Below are 14,886 nucleotides of genomic sequence, written 5' to 3' on the forward strand. Positions count from 1 at the left end.
AAAATGGAAATATAAACAGAAATATCTACTATTTTTGCAGTCAATGATAGAATTTGTGGTTAAATGGTTTTATTTTGTTTTTATTCAAATAGTTAATTTACATTATAACTCTTGTCATGGTCACAACCAAAACCTTAGAGAAGAGAACACCCCAATTTAGCCAGTCCAAACTTGCTCTCATTTTTCACAGCTATTCGTTGGGAGGTTCCTAACTCTTACAGTTGAGTGTGTGTGTGTGCATGTGTGTGTGCGTGCAAGTGCTCACTAAACACAAATAACCAATTGTTTTAGTGAAAACTTTAATCTTTTTTTAGCTTATTTTTTATTGATATTGAGAGAGAGAGAGAACAAGTGGAGACGGGGCAGAGGCGGAGGGAGACGGAATACTAAGTAGGCTCCATGCTGTCAGTACGGAGCCCGTTGTGGTGTTCGAACTCAGGAACCATGAGATCATGACCCGAGCCGAAATCAAGTCAGAACTTTAACCGACTGAACCACCTAGGTGCCCCTCATCTTTTTTTAATTATAAAATAATAAATATGTTCAGCTGGATACGGTAGGGATAAAGATATTCTGAATAAATAAAAAATGAAGAGTATCCTTACTTTTTTTTTTTTTAAGTTTATTTATTTATTTTGAGAGAGACAGAGAGCATGAGTGGGGAGGGGCAGAGAGAGAGGGAGAGAGAGAATCCCAAGCGGGCTCCATGTTGTCAGTGCGGAGCACGTTCTGGGGCTCGAACTCATGAACTGTGAGATCATGACCTGAGCCCAAACCAAGGGTCAGCTACTTAACCAACTGAGCCACTCAGGTGCCCCAAGACTATCCTTACTTTTTATCACTTGGCCTTGTAATTCAAAAGCCTTACTTGCTCTCATCCCATAAATATGTCCCTTCTTTTCTATGAGCAGCCCACCCAATAAAAGCCCAGGTTTCTGTACCCTATGATCGTGTCGGGAAGTCTTGGGACACAAACCAGATGGATTGGCTTGTCAGTTAGGTAAAAAGTAGGCAACCAGGTGGTAATGGGTGAATGGATGGATGGATGGATGGATGGATGGATTCGGTAAATGATAGGTAGATATGATAGACAGAGATAGATATGGCAGGCAATTCCGTGTTCACAAGATATTTTATTTCTTGATTTCTATATCGGTTCATTAAAATCAAAAGATCAGAGCATATTGCTCAAAATTTCCCATGCAAGATCTCTGCTTCTTTTTTCACACCATATAAAGATGAACCCAAATCCTGGGGTCCTGTTTTGTCAGTAGAAATCAGAAGCATATCTGTTAGTATTTTTATTCTGAACCCTGAACTATTACACTTCAGTTCCTTTGTTTCCTGCTTCACTGGGCATTGGCAGAAAGCCACAGCAATTTTTGGCTAAAAGACTTTTTACTTCAACAGACAGAGAGGATACCATGGACAGTTTCTTCTTTACTCTTCTTCTGGTGGTTTTGTATCACAGAAACACTGCCTTGTGGTACAAATTTTGTGAAATCCATAATTCTTCATTATTTCAGTCAGCTTTCTGTTCGTCGTAACTGCTTTCATTTTCAGAGTAGCTCATGTAAATAGGCTGATCCTGCTTTGCATAAACACGTTGATTTATATGAATGCTATTTTGATCTCAAATTGATTGAATACTAAAAAGAAAGACTAAGAAAAAGAGCACTATATTATGAAGGTCTCCTGTCAAAGACAAAAGACACTAAGTCCTACACACATTCCCAGTTAGTGATGGAGAATTTTGAATTGCCTACTTTTCAGACCAGAATATTTCCATAGAAATACACAGAAACACCATAATACTGAGGCTCAAGTGTTTTAAAAATGCCATAAATTAAATCACATTTTGGAAATAGGACTCTATCCAACAAAAACTCGCCTAACACAGGAAGGTATGAGGTTTAGTTTTTATCTGACGACACTGGCATTAAAAAGCCTTCATATTTATATGAAGTATTTATACTTCAGTATTTATAATGCTGCATCTACATCAAAAATGAAAGCAAAGTGAATGTTCATAATCCGAGGCCAGACCCCGTGCTGAGCACTTATGATACTTATATCATTTTTTTCAACATCCTCATACCTGCCCTGTTGCTGGTCTCCTATTGGTGCTCAATAATTAATTGGCAACTTGCTGAATTTTTATTTTATTACACTACTTTTATTTTCCTCCTTGTTTCCTTTCCCATCCATTGTGGCCTGTATCAAAATTCTATATGCCCTTTACTTAATTAAGCAAGGAGACCATTAGTCTATGGTGGCTCTAATGCTTTGAAGGTCTATGTAAACAAACTGAAATCTAAGCCGGTAAATGCTTCAAGATTACAAAATCAAAACACGGAGAACAATGGCTATAGCTAATTAAATACTCTCCTCTCTTTGCTTCTGCACATTCCCTGTGTTGGCCAACTGCTCCTAACCCCTTCCAGTTTGGCAGTGCCCCCATTAGAATTGTTTTTTGCTCAAATAAACTCTTAAAATTTTTAACACGCCTCAGTTTATCTCTTAACACCTTAACTCACCAACAAGAGCCGTACTCTTGGCAAAGAACTTGATATCAATATGTACACCTTGTTTTGCACCCCTTCCCCAAGAATACTTTCTTTTCAAACTTTGTCACTCCTTGTGTAGTAAGAAATGTTCTCTCCTATCTCCTGGACAGGCATTTGCATTAAAGAGGTTGGTCTGGAGCTGACTGAGGAGTCGAGGACTTTCTCATCAGCTCTGAAATGTGACCTCTTCATCAATAACCTCTATACCTGCTGTCCCTCTGCTAAGTCTGACCTGGGCCACTTCGGAGGGGACTACAAGAGCAGCTGCTGTTGGAGTCTGGTTCCCATGAAGTGGTTCTTCCATTGCTAACACAGCGTGCTGCTTCCTACCTCCCTGTGCCTGTGAAAACAAACCTCCATCCCCTAAGACAATCTGGGCCCGTCTATCCGTCCTTACAAGCTAACATTACCTCACCCAGGACTGCACATATTTGTCTATGGACGAGCCGTTTGATTTTCATGACCCCGAGTGTCGTATTTATGCATATGGACGACATGCAGAATCAAAACACAGTTTATTGGAAAGAGTAATAAAAGAGTTGATTGGAGAGGCGTCTGAGTGGCTCAGTCGGTTAAGCATTCTGCTCTTGGATTCGGCTCAGGTCATGATCTCAGTTTTGTGAGTTTGAGGCCCACATCTGGTTCTGTGCTGACAGTACAGGGACCACTTGGGATACTCTGTTTCCCTCTCTCTCTGCCCCTCCCCCAATCACACGGTCTCTGTCTCTCTCAAAATAAATACATAAACATTCAAAAAAAAAGTTTATTGGAGAGCAGAATTCTTGTCTCAGCTCTTGTAACTTCTCTCACCTAGATTAAGAGAGTGACATTTTCAGAGGCTTAATTTTCTCACCAGTAAAGGGGGCTAATAACACATTCTCCAGCCACCCTACAAAGTTGTATTATGAGGACGAAGTCAGATCACACATTAAAGTGCTTTGTAAAGTGTAGGGTTTATACAAATGTGAGTGATTATTATACAAACAGTGAGAGAATGTGTCTAACAAAGGCAGATTCTGCTATGTAAGGAGGTTAGTTGTCTCTTAAAATATGGGGCACTTGTTGGGATGAACACTGGGTGTTATATGTAAGTGATGAATCACTAAATTCTGCCCCTGAAACCAGTTTTACCATATATGTTAACTAACTACAATTTAAATAAAAATTTGAAATAAAAAAATAACAATTAAAAAACATAAAAATAAAAATGGGGCTTCTGGCAATCCTCTCAGCAAGGGGCTGCAGATTTGCATTTGACAGCAAATCTGAGAGCAGTTCAACATCAGAAATTTTACTTTTCCAAAGGAAACCACCAAAACCAAAACAAAACAAAAGTATGGAAACATCAGTAAGATTTGGCCTAACTGCTAAAAATCTTTCCCGTATTTATTCTCTTGAAGCATCTCTTGATGCAAAAATAAAAGAAACAAAAACGGTTTGTTTCTAAGCATCTCCTATTTCAAATGTTCTGCATGCTTTTTTTTTTAACACTGCATACCTGGAACGTGTCTACTATAGAATCAAACAAGTTTTTTTTTTTTTTTTACTTTAAAAGCTCAGAGCAAATATATTAGATAGATGCATGGATAGATAGATGATAGATAGGTGACAGATAGATAGATAGATAGATGATAGATATAATAGATAATCTATCTATTATAGGAGACACTGAATGAGAAAGAAATTTCCTGAAGTTAGATTTGCACAACATGAAAGCTTACTAAGGAATACTTTTACTCCTAAACACGCAGATAGTCTTCTTGTATTGCCATTTAGATCTATCATTCTGATTGATCACTGTGTAGTTGGCTGTTATTGGGCCTAATTTAACCCTATACACTCACACATCCATCTACTCTGTCTATTGTACCTGACATTCTACAAATTACTTACTCATGCAAATGACGACCTAAGGCAACCTTTTAGGATATTCGTGTTTAATTATACAAATGGTTCTTGATAAATAAGATTATACATCCTTCCATATGTTTATTCCCTCCTTGATGAAAGGAAAATTTAATTTTCATGCAGATTTGGTGGGGACGGTGTTTAAGAATTGCTGAGTTTTATGTAGTCTGCAGATCCATTCAGGTTGCAGGAGCTGACACCCCATATACAGAAATGAGCGGCTTCTCATTAGGCTTAAGCCAGCCTGCTGCACTCTCAAATGAGGGCTCCTAATCGGCCCCCTTTGTGTTCAAATGGTCAAAGGCAAAAAAAGAGGAAGGATCTGATCTCCTCTGTGATTACAAAGGTGCAAGATCAAAGTTTATCACATTCTGTTGTGTTTGGTTGCTTTTGGTTGCCAACTTTTGTTTCAGCCTGAGGCTACTTTGCTTTTGAGTGATCTTACTGATTTCTCTTTGGAGGTCTGGGCAGTGAATTCAGCAGGAAAAGCCCCCAGTAGCTGGACTTGGTGTAGAACCGGGCCTGCCCCGCCAGAAGGTCTCGGCGCCCCCAGGTTCCATACGATCTCTTCCACCCAAGCAGTGGTCAACATCAGTGCCCCTGGGAAGCCCAACGGAATCGTCAGTCTCTACAGATTGTTCTCCAACACCAGCGGGGCAGAGACTGTGGTGAGTAGCAGAGCACTTAGAACAAAATTCCAGGGCTGGTTGATTCTTTACGAATAAACTATGGTGCCCTTGCCTTTTCATCTCCTTGATCCTTCTTTCTTACCCATCTGTTCTCAATTGCCCATGATGAACTTAGCACAAAGATCTGAGAAAAAGTATTAGGAAACATACAGAAAATATGTAAATATTCAGGGAGAGAAGTGCTAAAAGTGTTAAAGACTCCACAAATATAAGAAGCCCAAGACTTTAGGGGGACCTGGGTGGCTCAGTCAGTTACGCGTCTGACTTCGGCTCAGGTCATGATTTCACAGTTCATGGGGTTTGAGTCCCACGTCGGTCTCTGTGCTGACAGCTCAGAGCCTGGAGCCTGCCTTGGATTCTGTGTCTCCCTGTCTCTCTGCCCGTCCCCCGCTCGTGCTCTCTCTCCCTCTCTCAAAAAATAAATAAACATTAAAAAAAAATTTTTTTTAAAGAAGCACAAGACTTTAGCAACAATTAATCAGAAAACAATATCAAGTCGTGGCATATGGTAATGGGTCGAATATTGGCCATTATTGGTGGTGGAAATGTTAATATGAGAAAGAAAAAGAGCAAAGACTATCCTTGGAATCCCCATTTTGGCACAAGCAAATGTCTAATAACACACTGAAAGCTCAGACTTTCTTTTGGTGACTTCGAGAAAGTTCCAGCGCTTTGGGAGAGAGAACAGCTTGGCCAGCACAACTCTTGCTCCGCTGTTTTTTTCTTGGCACGTTTGGGGCACATAGGGGAAAACACAACGGACAGTGGAGAGAAATCATCTCTCCCACTGTGTTTTAGCAAAGCCACTGGCTGAAGGGACCCTAATAATTAATTAGACCAGTTCCTCCATTATTTATACAAAGACACCAAGAGCCAGTAAGATGAAGCCCCTTCTCTGCTGCCCAGTGCATACCACTCTTGCGTTTTTCGTGAATAAGTATAGATTATGACACTTTGTTCATAAAATAAACCCTCATGGACAAGTTGTACAGATCCCACTATGATATTATAAATTATTTAGACCAATGTAGGGAACAATTTGGGTAAGTGTGAAGAAATCCTCTGAATCCAGAGTGCCAGGTATTAAAACACAATTTCAGAAAATAACTTGCAAGGAAAGAGGTCTCGTATTGAATGTTAAGGAAGTATTAGCATATTTTCTACAGGGCCTCGTATTCAATAAATATAGATGATGTAAATACAATCAACCCTTGATTATCTACAGTTATAAAATGATAATATTAATAAACTAAAATAATTTATATTTGGAGTGCATTGTATGCATTTTTTAAATAGCAGATAACTCTTCTTAATTATATGTTGCTATGTCACTGGAAATTCGTTTTCCAGTTTCTGAACTCTTTTGTTTCAGAGTTCTTAATGAAACCACAATGAGGTAAAATACGTGCTCCAAATAAACCAAAAAGTTCATAATGCAACAAAGGTGGTTGAGGGAAAGGCTTTGATATGTCATATAAACCAACATGCTCCCAGGAAGAGATACACTTTCAAGCTCTTAAACACCCACTCGAACATGGATCTGAGGGAATTTTGGCCCCCCAATTACATGCACAGAAGAATGGCAGAATATGGACCTTAGTGAATTCTCTCCAGAAATATAATTCAAATACAGATTTTGGTATTGGAAAGGCATTATTCTGAAGGCCACAGAATTTGATTAATATTTTGTGTGTTTTCTGTTGGTGGGAATGTGAGGTGGTGCAGCCATCCTGGAAAACAGTATGGAAGTTCCTCAAAAAGTTAAAAATAGAACTATCCTACGGTCCAGCAATTGCACTACTAGGTATTTACCCAAAGGATACAAAAATACTCATTCAAAGAGATATACGCACTCTGATGTTTATAGCAGCATTATCAACAATAGGTAAATTATGGAAAAAGCCCAAATGTCCATCAACTGATGAATGGATAAAGATGTGGTTTATATTTACAATGGAATATTACTTGGTCATAAAAAGGAATGAAGTCTTGCCATAGGCAGTAGATGGAGCCAGAGAGTATTATGCTGAGCAAAATAAGTCAGTTAGAGAAAGACAAATACCATATGATTTCACTTACATGTAGAATTTGAGAAACAAAGCAAATGATCATGGGGGGAAGAAGGAGAGAGACAAACCAAGAAACAGACTCTTTTTTTTTTTTTTAACGTTTATTCATTTTTGAGACAGAGACAGAGCATGAATGGGGGAAGGTCAGAGAGAGAGGGAGACACGGAATCTGAAACAGGCTCCAGGCTCTGAGCTGTCAGCACAGAGCCCGACGCGGGGCTCGAACTCACGGACCTCGAGATCATGACCTGAGCCGAAGTCGGACGCTTAACCGACTGAGCCACCCAGGCGCCCGAAACAGACTCTTAACAATAGAAAACAAACTGATGGTTACCAGAGAGGAGGTGGGTGGGGGGATGGGTTAAATAGGTGATGGGGATTAAGGAGGGTGCTTGTGGTGAGCACCAGGTAATATATGGAAGTGTTGAATCACTAAATTGTACACCTGAAACTAATATTACACTATATGTGAACTTACTGGAATTTACATAAAAACTTAAGAGAATACATTTTGTGTGTTCTGTGCCATATTCTAACATCTTTCTATGGTGCTAAATAATATTGTGCCTCGTGATCTCTATCCTGTTACCTCAAACTTCTAACTATTACACCATTACATTTTTCTCATGTTTAAGATATGCCTCTCCAACCGGATTGGCAATTCCTTGAGGGTAAATACTATGCGAGATGCCATAGCGTGCCCCCCAGGTGACCCGGCGTGGCACTCCCTTCACAGGAGGTGGGATACACAATAAACATTTGTCCGTCGTCTGTGCTCTGCGACGCTGCCTCACCTCGTATCCTTTGTTCCTACAGCTGTCTGAAGGCATGGCCACCCAGCAGACTCTTCGCGGCCTGCGGCCCCTCACTACGTACTCCATCGGGGTGGAGGCCTGCACTTGCTTCAATTGTTGCAGCAAAGGACCAACGGCAGAGCTGAGAACTCATCCTGCTCCACCCTCAGGACTGTCCTCTCCCCAAATCCAGACACTGTCCTCACGGACAGCTGCCTTCCAGTGGAGTCCTCCTCTGTTCCCCAATGGTGTCATTCAAAGGTAGTGGGCCAGACAGAAAGATGAATAAGCCAACATGAGACACGCATACAGACGTACAGCTAGCTACTCAGCCCTGCCCAAGGAAGGCGTGCTTATTGAACAAATACCTATAGCAAAATAGACAAATTGACTTATGTTCCCTGAAAGTGTTTAAATCATAAAATCAGCTAACGACAGAAAGGTGAACAACCACATTGTCTTTAAATAAGAAAGACTAGGCAATGTGTTTGCATTCATTGAAAGAGTACGCTCTTCAGGGTTCCCTGGAATTATTCATTCTATGGGCCTCGGCTGGAACATAAGAAACTTCTGTGGTAAATCAGAATTTGCCTGATCTAATTTAAAATGCCGTAAGGAACCACTGCTTGAAAAAACAGAGGAGGGATTTTGCTCAAAATAATCTGGAACAAAAGATACTGTTTGTTCAGTATTTATTTGCTTGTTTGTTTGTTTGAAAAAAAGATATTCCTTATTTTCAGCAGAGGAGAACGTTTTTATCGCTCTTCCCTGAAAAGAGACAAATCTCTTATCTCTACCAACAAGGATTGCTAGTTGCTGGCTGGACAGCAACACGTGTACACATGTGACTTTTCTTATCACTTCTCCGGTTACATCCGCCGCTCATTTCCAACGGCATTAAATAAAGTGTTTCTGAGCGCAGTTTCCCACAAACGGAAATCGGAAAGAGCTTGTAGTTCTGTGAAAACCAAACGTCTCCTCACAAGATATACCCCATTTGAGACGAAAGTTAAACTAACCTGATTGCCTGCTCTCTCGTTCTAGCTATGAGCTTCAGCTCTACGTGGCTTGTCCCCCGGATTCAGCCACTGCGTGCACTCCCAGCCAAACAGAGACGAAGTTCGTGGGGCCAGGGCAGACAGCCAGCCTTGAGGGCCTCCAGCCTTACACCACCTACAAGCTGAGGGTGGTGGCCCACAATGAGGTGGGCAGCACGGCTTCCGAATGGATCAGCTTTGTCACCCACAGAGAATGTGAGTAGAAGTGGCTGTGCCCCCATCAGCCAGAGAGGGAGGTAGGAGCCCTGCCAGGAAAAGTAGGGCAGCTGGCCTTTGGAAAGGGTTGGGTGAGTGTTCAGGTGCCCCGAATACCACTGAGACGTCGATGAAAATGACTACTGGGGGGAAACAAATGCCCTTTGGGTTTAATAACATAAATGTTAAGTACAAATTTAGGAAGAGTTTTCATGCAGTGGTGGGGTGAAAACCAATCTAAAGGAAATCAAACAAGAATGAACATAGACAAACTCTGGAAATTTGGGATGATATTTATTTGTTTGTCTGTTTTTTAGTTTGCCACTCCTTTTCTTTTCAAGTTACGTGGCATAATCCAGAAGGCATTTCCGGAAAGCATTGAGATACTGAGGGCACCATCAAGAAAAGCAGAAGGGCAATTCACTAGTTAATTGGGGCCTCCTTACATTTCTGTAAAATAATTCCTTTTCGGAATATATAAGGCGTATATGTCTACTGTTTAAAAATGACAAAAATGAAAACAAGGTGCCTGGCTGGCTCAGTCGGTAGAGCAGGCGACTTCTGATCTCAGGGGTCATGAGTTTGAGCCCCATGTTAGGTGTAGAGATTCCCTAAATAAATAAGCATTTAAAAAATGAAAAAACACCAAAAGTATTGAGAATAAAATAAGTACTTATAGTTAGAGCCTGCTGCATCGTTTGCAGGGCTCAGTGGAAAGAAAAGGTATGGTGCCCCTTGTTCAAAAGTCGGTTAAATGTACCTATCTTCGAATGTCTGGTTTTCTTCAAATTAAATTTTGACACATGGAATTTACTACATCAAGAATGTAAATATTTTAAGTCTTTGGATACTTACTGCAAGTTGGATTTCCAGCCACACTGTGTCAAATTATAATCTCATCTTCAGTATATGGCATTGGCATTTTTTAAAGTAAGAGTTATATATTCATGAAAGGCCAATGCCTCCTACAAAGAACTTAATGTGTCTGAACAACAACATGGCAGATGTGAGCAACAGGTCACTCGTAGAGAGAACTTGCTTGTTCGTGGCATTGTTGAGGGATTTTACAAATAGTCTTCAGCACAAGACGATGAAGGAAGTGCTGTTATCTAAATTTACGGAAGACAGAACCGAAGCAGGACTGTGGACCGCGCATTACAATTCCAAGATGCCATTCACATAGACCGGAATCTGAACTGAGGCTCTGGGAGCTGTACAATGAGGTGGCCCCAAAGTAAGGCCAGAGCTGAAGTCACCTGCCAGTTTCCATATCTAGAAAGTGGAGGTATTCCTCTGAATTCATCATCACCCCGCTCAGCTAAGTACCACTATGTTACCCTGGTCTGTCATGAAGATTTCAGACCTTCTCCTCCCTCCCCAAACCTCCTACTTCCTCCCACCCTCCCCCACTGCACACCCCTCCTGTTCTCACCCACCTCTCCCTGTATGCTCTACAGAACTCCCTGCTTCCACACTCATCAGGAAAAGAGAGGTCACCGGTCAGTAATTTGCTCCCTTCCCACCCACCTGCAATCGGCTTCATTTCTGTCTGCAACAAGGAAGGGTGGTCCTTCTCCCCAAAATAATCCCACCTCCTGTGCTTTGAATCCCACCCCCTTCCCTGCTGACCACCGGCCTCCTCTCTGCAATCTTCAGTGTACCCTGGATAGAGTCACACTTTTTTCCAGTGCCTGAGTGGTTCAGTCGGTTGAACATCCGACCCTTGATTTCGGCCAGGTCATGATCTCATGGTCATGAGTTTGAGCCCCTTGTTGAGCTCCAAGCTGAGCCTGCTTGGGAGTCTCTTTCCCTATCTTTCTGCCCCTATCCCGCACACGCTCACTCTCCCTCAAAATAATAAAAAAAATAAACATTAGAATCACAGTTGATTCTCTCCCTCATTTCCCCTCCCACACTCCTCCCTTCATAGCAAAACTTGTCTGAAGGATGCTCTCCGAGGGCTTTGCCCATTTTCCTTCTTCCCACTTACCCTTTAAAGTTCTCCAGAGTGATTTTCACCTCGTCACTTCGTGAAAATCTCTTCCTAGGTTTGCCCTTGACCTCCACAGTGATCATCTAGGGGATATTTTTTAGCAGCAGTCACTCTTACTGACTTCTGGGGAACATTCAAGGCAGTGGGACCCTCAGTCCTTCTTTAAAAAGCAGTCCCCCTGGGGCGCCTGAGTGGCTCAGTCAGTTAAGCCTCTGACTCGGTTTCTGCTCAGGTCATGATCTAGGAGTTCATGGGTTGAGCCTCATGTCAGTCTCCGTGATGACAATGTGGAGCCTGCTTTGGATTCTCTGTCTCCCTCTCTCTCTGCCCCTCCACTACTCTCTCTCTCCCAAAAAATAAACATTAAAAAAAAAACAGTCCCCCTAGTTTCCATGAGTGTCTCCTGTCCTCCTTCCTGCCTCTGTGGCTGTTCAGTGTCAGTCTGTTTGTTGATCTTACACCAACCAGGTCCCTTCCAATCTCAGTCCTAAACTTTCCTCTCTGCCCTTTTCCTCCTCTTGTCTTCCCTCCTCAGGAAGTGAGTTCATCTTCTCCCAGGCTTCAGCTCCGAAGGCCAACTCCCAGAAGGCCACCTGCTCCCCGAGTCCTTTGCTTTGAAACCCAGCCCCCCCCGACACCCACACCCCGCTTCCTTACCTCCGCCCAAACGCGACAGCCCCAGACACAGCTGGCATCTTTCCTGTAATCTGCTTCCCGTTCAGGCCTCACTTTCTCTATGTTACTCCAGCCCTGGGCCGCAGGTCTGAGCCCCCAACGTGTGTTGCTCTATGAGTGAGTGAACGCACCCAAACTTCTTGCGTTTATTGTTGCTGCCACACAATCTGCATTCTTTGTCACTTGCCCCATAATCCAAAGTGCAATGATTCTCAGTAATGTCTACTGTGTAACCGTAACCGTGGTGCGGGGGTACAAGAACATCTGGCTCCAGGGGTCCCAAACAGATCACATCAGGCCACCAGCCACTGACACAGTCCGGAAGCAGAGTCGAGGGAGGGGGTGAAACAGGAAAGGGATTTATTTCAGTGAGGCCACCACGCATTGGAAGCCTGTCTCCAAAGTGCTGAAAACACTTCCAGGCTCATGTAAGGAAAATGTGGGACAAAGGTTGGTGGGGACATGCAGGTGGCAGTACAGGTCAGGTCGACCATTGTCTTGGGGTCAGTCAAGCGAGGTCTTGCCGGCTCCGGGGGGTCCTTATTGCTGGAGGGGATGGTTTGGTTCTTACCACAGGGTGCTTTGCCTCGCCTTTTGCCTGAGTTGAGAGATAAGCCGGGAAGAATTTAATCCATTAGAAAGTACAGACTGAAGTCAAAATGGAGGTAGTTGAAGTCCTCTTTCCTAATGTGCACCCTCCTTCATCTTTCTGCCTGTTCCTCTCACTATCTGCTTTTCACAAACCCAAAAGGAACCGTGAGAAATACTTACGCCTGACGTGAAGGCACAGTAAAAGGAATTCTGGTCTACTAATAAAAAATGCTACTCTGGGGGCTACTCTGGGGCTCAGTCAGTTGAGCGTCCGACTTCGGCTCAGGTCATGATCTCGCGGTCCGGGAGTTCAAGCCCCGCGTCGGGCTCTGTGCTGACAGCTCAGAGCCTGGAGCCTGCTTTGGATTCTGTGTCTCCCTCTCTCCCTGACCCTCCCCCGTTCATGCTCTGTCTCCCTCTGTCTCAAAAATAAATAAACATTAAAAAAATTAAAACAAAATGCTACTCTCTACAAGGAGAGAGACGAAACATAGTCACCACCCTTCAGAAGCGGTTCCCCTTCATAATATATCCATAAGCCCGTTGTGTGTGTGTGTGTGTGTGTGTGTGTGTGTGTGTGTGTTTACTGGCCAGAAGGCCTGGCCAAAACAGCTCTGTGAGGTTTGCAGTTTTGTTAACCAATTCTCTTTTTAGTCATCGAGCTTAATTTTGCCAGATTTGTTTTTCCTTAGGCTCGAAAAAAAAACCCACAGTGAACAGATATAAGATTTCCTTGCTGTCTTGGGGCGCCTGGGGCGCTCAGTTGGTTGAGGTCATGATTCTTGATTTTGGGTCAGGTCATGATTTTTTTTTTTTGAGTTTGTGCCCCACATCAGACTCTGTGCTGATAGCACACAGCAGCCTGCTTGAGATTCTCTGTCTCTCTCTGCCCCTCCCCTGCTTGCTCTCTCTCACACGCACAATAAATAAACATTAAAAAAAAAGAAAAAAAGGTTTCCTTGTTTTCTGTTCTTCCTTTACATAGAAGAAGTGACTCCAAATTGGAGTCCACAGACACGGAAAAATACAATAAATGGCTATCATATAAGTTTTCTTTTTTTTTTAAGTTTATTTATTTTGAGAGAGAGACAGAGAGCAGGGGAGGGGCAGAGTGAGAGGGAGAGAGAGAGAATACCAAACTCCGCACCAGCAGCATTGAGCCTAATGTGGGGCTCGAACTCACGAACTGTGAGATCATGACCTGAGCTGAAACCAAGAGTCAGGTGCTCAACAGGCTGAGCCAGCCAGGCACCTCTATCATATGGGTTTTCAAATACCATTCATGCTACTTTTAACTCATTATGTACCAGAAGAGAAAAAATATGGTTCAGAAATACAAATCATAAAGTACTTTGAAAGTAGTGTTTGTAATTTTATAGTAACATGGGTCTGGAGAGGTATTAGCAATGCATTCAGCCCCCTCTGCCTTAACTACACCTTCAGTGCAAGAACAAAGTGAGGCATAGTTTAACTGCTGGGCTTCTTGAGAGAAAATGTCTGGAAGTGCTTGCCAACTTCCATGGTGTAAATACTCCCGCCGTGGCTAATTTTGATTTTCCAAGGAACACAGAGCTGGCAAAAGGTGACTAGTGGTGCCCTCCTCTGCAATATTTCCACCATCCAGACATAATAGACATAAACCACCTCAAGAGCATAGATAATAATACAATGTAGCAAAATCACGAAGGATTTATGAACGTTGAGTGTTTATTACCTTAGTTTTAGTATCATTTATTTTAGTTTACATAATATATTTTAATAATGGTTGGGTTTAATAATCAGCTCACAAAATTCCTAAATATGTATCAGTCAGGATGAGCCAGGATGATTCAGTGCACCCATAAACTGAATTAGTAAACTGTGCTCCTTTGAATAGATGTGTATTGATTGTAACAAAACAACACGGGCTTTATGGTTAGCAGGTTTGGGTTCAGACCCTCGGCCTCTTACAAGCCACTGAGGTTAATCAAGTAATTTGGCTTCTCTGAACCTGAGTTTCCTGACCTGAAAAATTAGGAACTCTTACAAGATTGTTTTGAAGACTAAATGAGATAAAACATATCAAGTGCAGGGGGCATTGTAACTGTTCCCATTTCCTGTCTCCAAATTCATTATTCTTGGTTATTTTGATTGTTCACTCTTTCCTCAGAGCTCCTTTCTATTTTTATACTATTTACAAACCTTGTCTTTATCTGTGCTGTTATGATGGAGGGGAGATGTGGAAATCTTTTGAATTAAGTGGCAGAGGGAACCCACCGACAGATACAACAGTATATTCCATTGTGAAGTTTGTATTGGAAAAACATATTAAAAGAGGGTTTGAGGGGCACCTGGGTGGCTCAGTTGG

General features: G+C 42.3%; 1 protein-coding gene across 3 annotated transcripts in view; it reads left to right on the plus strand.

Annotated features, from left to right (window-relative positions):
• USH2A (usherin) overlaps positions 1–14,886 on the plus strand; it is a 742,577-nt gene that overhangs the window by 710,163 nt on the left and 17,528 nt on the right. For all 3 annotated transcript variants that reach the window (XM_045455771.1, XM_045455772.1, XM_045455773.1), the window contains exons 65-67: positions 4,937–5,143; positions 8,050–8,288; positions 9,072–9,280. In XM_045455771.1, the coding sequence (XP_045311727.1) occupies positions 4,937–5,143; positions 8,050–8,288; positions 9,072–9,280 (655 nt within the window). The remainder of the gene's footprint in view (positions 1–4,936; positions 5,144–8,049; positions 8,289–9,071; positions 9,281–14,886) is intronic.

This window comes from Leopardus geoffroyi, chromosome C3 (assembly GCF_018350155.1).
Source record: "Leopardus geoffroyi isolate Oge1 chromosome C3, O.geoffroyi_Oge1_pat1.0, whole genome shotgun sequence".
Lineage (NCBI taxonomy): Eukaryota > Metazoa > Chordata > Mammalia > Carnivora > Felidae > Leopardus > Leopardus geoffroyi.